The sequence below is a fragment of the Babylonia areolata genome, chromosome 17, assembly GCF_041734735.1.
Source record: "Babylonia areolata isolate BAREFJ2019XMU chromosome 17, ASM4173473v1, whole genome shotgun sequence".
Lineage (NCBI taxonomy): Eukaryota > Metazoa > Mollusca > Gastropoda > Neogastropoda > Buccinidae > Babylonia > Babylonia areolata.
Window position 1 is genome coordinate 23271986 of NC_134892.1, and position 5000 is coordinate 23276985.

The 5000-nt window shown below is 42.1% G+C and overlaps 1 protein-coding gene across 1 annotated transcript in view; it reads right to left on the reverse strand.

Annotated features, from left to right (window-relative positions):
- Positions 1–1282: 1282 nt before the first annotated feature.
- The window catches only part of LOC143291548 (uncharacterized), a 4245-nt gene continuing 527 nt past the window's right edge, over positions 1283–5000 (reverse strand). Inside the window, exons 2-5 of the mRNA XM_076601447.1 lie at positions 4710–4775; positions 4099–4185; positions 2695–2829; positions 1283–1705 (exon numbers count right to left, since the gene is read on the reverse strand). Of these exons, the coding sequence (XP_076457562.1) occupies positions 1283–1705; positions 2695–2829; positions 4099–4185; positions 4710–4775 (711 nt within the window). The remainder of the gene's footprint in view (positions 1706–2694; positions 2830–4098; positions 4186–4709; positions 4776–5000) is intronic.

Here is a 5000-nt window from a genome sequence, read left to right on the forward strand (position 1 = left end):
AACAACAACAGTAACAAACTTTTCTTTTTTTCTTTTTTTTTTTTTAAAGATGATTCATTCATCTAAGGTATTAATACAACATTTGCAATCAACCAAAAAACCTGAACAAAACAACAGTAACAAACTGATCTTTTTTTTAAAAAGATGATTCATTCATCTTCACTGATAAAGTTCACGAATGAATCATACAGTAAAGGATAGGAAGAGGAGGAGGAAGGAAGAGGAGGAGGAAGAGGAGGAAGTGGAGGGGGAGTAAGAGAAGGTGGGGGGAGGAAGAAAAGGAGGAGGAAGAGGAGGAGGAAGGAAGAGGAGGAGGAAGAGGAGGGGGCAGAGGAGGAGGAAGAGGAGGGGGAAGAAGAGGAGGAAGAGGAGGAAGAAGAGGAGGAGGAGGAAGAGGAGGGGGCAGAGGAGGAGGAAGAGTAGGGGGCAGAAGAGGAGGAGGAAGAAGAGGAGGAGGAGGAGGGAGAGGAGGGGGCAGAAGAGGAGGAGGAAGAGGAGGAAGAAGAGGAGGAGGAAGAAGAGGAGGAGGAGGAGGAAGAGTAGGGGGCAGAAGAGGAGGAGGAAGAAGAGGAGGAGGAGGAGGGAGAGGAGGGGGCAGAAGAGGAGGAGGAAGAAGAGGAGGAGGAGGAGGGAGAGGAGGGGGCAGAAGAGGAGGAGGAAGAGGAGGAAGAAGAGGAGGAGGAAGAGAGGGGGCAGAAGAGGAGGGGGCAGAGGAGGAAGAAGATGGGGAGGAAGAGGAGGGGGCAGAAGAGGCGGCAGAGGAGGAAAAAGAGGGCGAGGAGGAGGACGATGAAGAGGATGAGGAAGAAGGAAGAGGAGGAGGCAGAGGAGGAAAATGAGGCAGGAAGGAAGAAATGGAGGAGGAAGGAAGAGGAGGAAGAGGAACACAGCGTCTTAAACCAGCAACTCCCGTTAACCCTTCCTCTCCCAAAGACAATACAATTGCCGTTAACCCTTCCTCTCCCAAAGTCAACACAACTCCCTTTAACCCTTCCCCTCCAAATGTCAGCATAACTTCCGTTAACCCTTTGACTCCCAAAGTCAATAAAACACCAATTAACCCTTCGACTCCCAAAGTCAACACAACTCCCTTTAACCCATCCTCTCCCAGAGCCAATACAGCTCACGTTTCCAAAGTCAATCCAACTGCCATTACCCCTTCCTCTCCCAAAGTCAACAAAACTGCCATTAACCCTTCGACTCCCGAATTCAATGCAATTCCATTTGCCCCTCCTCTCCCAAAGTCAATACAACTCCAATTAACCCTTCCCTTCCCAAAGGGTCAATACAAGCGATCGTTTGGCAGCGCCCATTTGCGCAGCCGATCATAGCCCTCCGATCCACAGTACACACTATCCTCATACTCCTCATAATCCTCATCCTCATCGTCCGTGTCCACCATCACAGGCCGACGCAGGATAGGGTAGCGCGGATCGACCAATCGCTGAGGCTGCACGGGCGGAAGTGACGAAACCTTCGGCGGAAGTGACGACACGACGGGAAGTGACGCAGCAGGAGGAGGAGGTGGAGAGACGGGGTCGGTCTGCACTCTGGCTTCCTTCAGGCGAGGTTTCTTGCCCGCCGTTTTTTTCCGTGGGAAGGTGCGGCGAGGGTGTTGGAGAGAGTGTGTTCCGGAGGTTTTGGTGTGTGGGGGAGGGGGTGGGGGGCCGGGGTTGTCTGCGGGATCAGCGAAGAGGATGTGGACCTTGATGTGGAACAGGAATCAGAATGCACGATGCTTTGTTATAGTCTCAATAAAAGACATGGATTTTTGGTGGTGAAAAAAAACAAACAAACAAATAACAAAACAGACACACCACAAAACACACATGATCAATGCACGAGAATCACAGTCATTTCTATATTGTCTATGTATGTATGTAAGTAGGTGGGTAGGTAGGTAGGCTCGTGCACACACACACACACACACACACACACACACACACACACACACACACACACACACACACTGCTTAGATGTCAGCTAAGAGTAAACCATACATACAATAATCATAGTCATACACATGCAATGATCATAGTTGGAAAAACAAAACAAAACAAAAAAAAGTTAACTCACCAAAGCTGATCACACACAAAAACAATCACAGCCAGACACGCACAATAAACCCCAGTTGAAGGATTGGCATAACATCTCATGCTTCCATTGAATATAAACATATCAGTGATAACAATGCGTTATATTCAACAGTATTTTACAAGACCTCATATCACTTACACATACTCTAGTATACATCTTATGGCGTTACATAATTAATCACTGTTACATTATAACTGATTAAAATTTGACTGAACTGAACGGACAGAAAATAAAAAAAAAAGACAGCAACGGACAGACAGACAAACGGACACACACACACACACTCACACACACACACACACACACACACACACACACACACACGCATGCACTTTCAGCACTTTCATTTATTTATCTCTCTCTTCTCTCTCTCTCTTTTCCAACACACACACACACACACACACACACACACACACACACACACACACGCATGCACTTTCATTTATATATCTCTCTCTTCTCTCTCTCTTTTCCAACACACACACACACACACACACACACACACACACACAGAGGGGGGGGACACAGAAATAGACAGACAGACTGACAAACGCACAGACAAACAAACAAACAAACAGACAGACACACAGACAGACCTTGGCCAACTGAAGGGGGGAGCAGCAACAAAGGATAGAGGCACTCGTTATGGCGATTCCCATTTCGCAGACAGACAAAAAAGCCGACAGAGTTGACACCAGCCATATCAAGTTTCCAGGATCAATGGTGTGACGCTGAAAAAAAAAACTGTATATATTCATAAACATACAAACAAACAAATTAATCAATACATTAATAAGTAAATAAAGAAAGAAATAGACAAATAAACAATACACAGATGAATAAATAACCAATACATAAATGAATGAATCAACAAACAAATAAATGAATAAATAAATAAGTAAATAAAATTAAAAAAACAAGAACAAGAACAAACAGAAAATTTGTAGGTTGTTTTGTTGTTTTTTTAACAGGAGCAAGAAGTACCAGAACAAGAAGATTAAGAAAAGCCAAAACAAGTGCAAGAACTATGAAAATTAAGAAGAAAAAAAAGAACAATTATACAAGAACAAATAAAATATTACTGGTGCTGCTAATGCGGCTATTGCAATCACCTATAAACTTATTTAGTTGACGATAATGCTACTGCTGCTGCTGCTGATGATGATGGTGATGGTGATGATGACGATGACAGTCGTGACATCGACGATGATGACGACGAAAATGATGAAGGAGACCAAAACGACAACGACGATGACGATGACAACAACAACAAAAGGCAATGACAATGATGACGACGACAACAAAGGCGACGACAATGCTAAACAAGAGAGGCAAGGCCTTCAAGACTCACTGGTGATAAATTAAGTCCCCTAGCATTAAATACAGAGTAATTTCCCTTTTTTTTACTATCTGCACCAAAAACGTTTGCAAAATAAATAAAAATTCCATGCTTAGCAAAAGAAGTTCCTGTTTGAACAAAAAATGATAATAATGACTCCTCTTGTTGTTGTGTCAGAATAAGAGGTCAAAGTGCCAAGTTTAGAGACTACAAAAAATATAAATATAACAGTAAATGCAGTTTGCATATAATTAGGCTTCTTTTTTTAAATTTTTTTGTGCCCATCCCAGAGGTGCAATATTGTTTTAAACAAGATGACTGGAAAGAACTGAATTTTCCCTATTTTTATGCCTAATTTTGTGTCAGCTGACAAAGTATTTGCAGAGGAAATGTCAATGTTAAAGTTTACCACGGACACACAGACACACAGACACACGGACACACACACACACACACACACACACACACAGAGACAACCGAACACCGGGTTAAAACATAGACTCACTTTGTTTACACACACACACACACACACACACACACACACACACACAGAGAGAGAGAGAGAGAGAGAGAGAGACAACCGAACACCGGGTTAAAACATAGACTCACTTTGTTTACACAAGTGAGAAAAAAAAACACGATGACGACGGCGACGACTCACAGTGATGGCAATGATGGAGGAGAGAACGATGCTGGTGGGAGCGAAGATGGCGGAACACAGGACGCTAAGAACCAGGAAGGCGATTTTCTGAAACCAAAACAGAAAGTAAGTAAATAAACAGATAAACTAATAAACAGATAAATAAATGAAGAAATAGTAAATAAATGAACGAATGGATTAATTATTTAACGAATAATTTTTTTTAAAGATAGGTAAATTAGAAAGCGAGTAAAGACGATTTTCTGAAAATAAACGGAAAGCAAATGAATAGATAGATTGATAGATAGATAGATAATGGACGATCAGTATCAGTATCAGTAGCTCAAGGAGGCGTCACTGCGTTCGGTCAAATCCATATACGCTACACCACATCTGCCAATCAGATGCCTGACCAGCAGCGTAACCCAACGCGCTTCATCAGGCCTTGAGAAACATAATAATAATGAAAATAAATAAGATAAAATAACAATTTTTTAAATGAATGAATGGACGAGTATGAATAGGCAGATGAATAAATAAATAGATATAAACAAGATGAATGAATAAGTACAAATAAATAAATAAGTAACCGAGTACACAAAACAATACAAAACGACAGAATATGAACTCACCAGAAACTTGAGGCTGTGCGCTTTGTTCCGGGAGACACATGTTCCCAGGGACCCTGTTACCAGAAACTGAAAATAAAATAAAATAAGATAAGATGAAAATGAAATGAAATAGAATGAAATAATGCATAGCAAACAAACAAAACTGAAAAGAAAAACAGCAACCGAACACAGTGAAATGAATTATGCTTGATTACAGAACAAATAAATGACACATCACACACACACACACACACACACACACACACACACACGCACGCACGCACACACACACTACACGTACACACATGCACA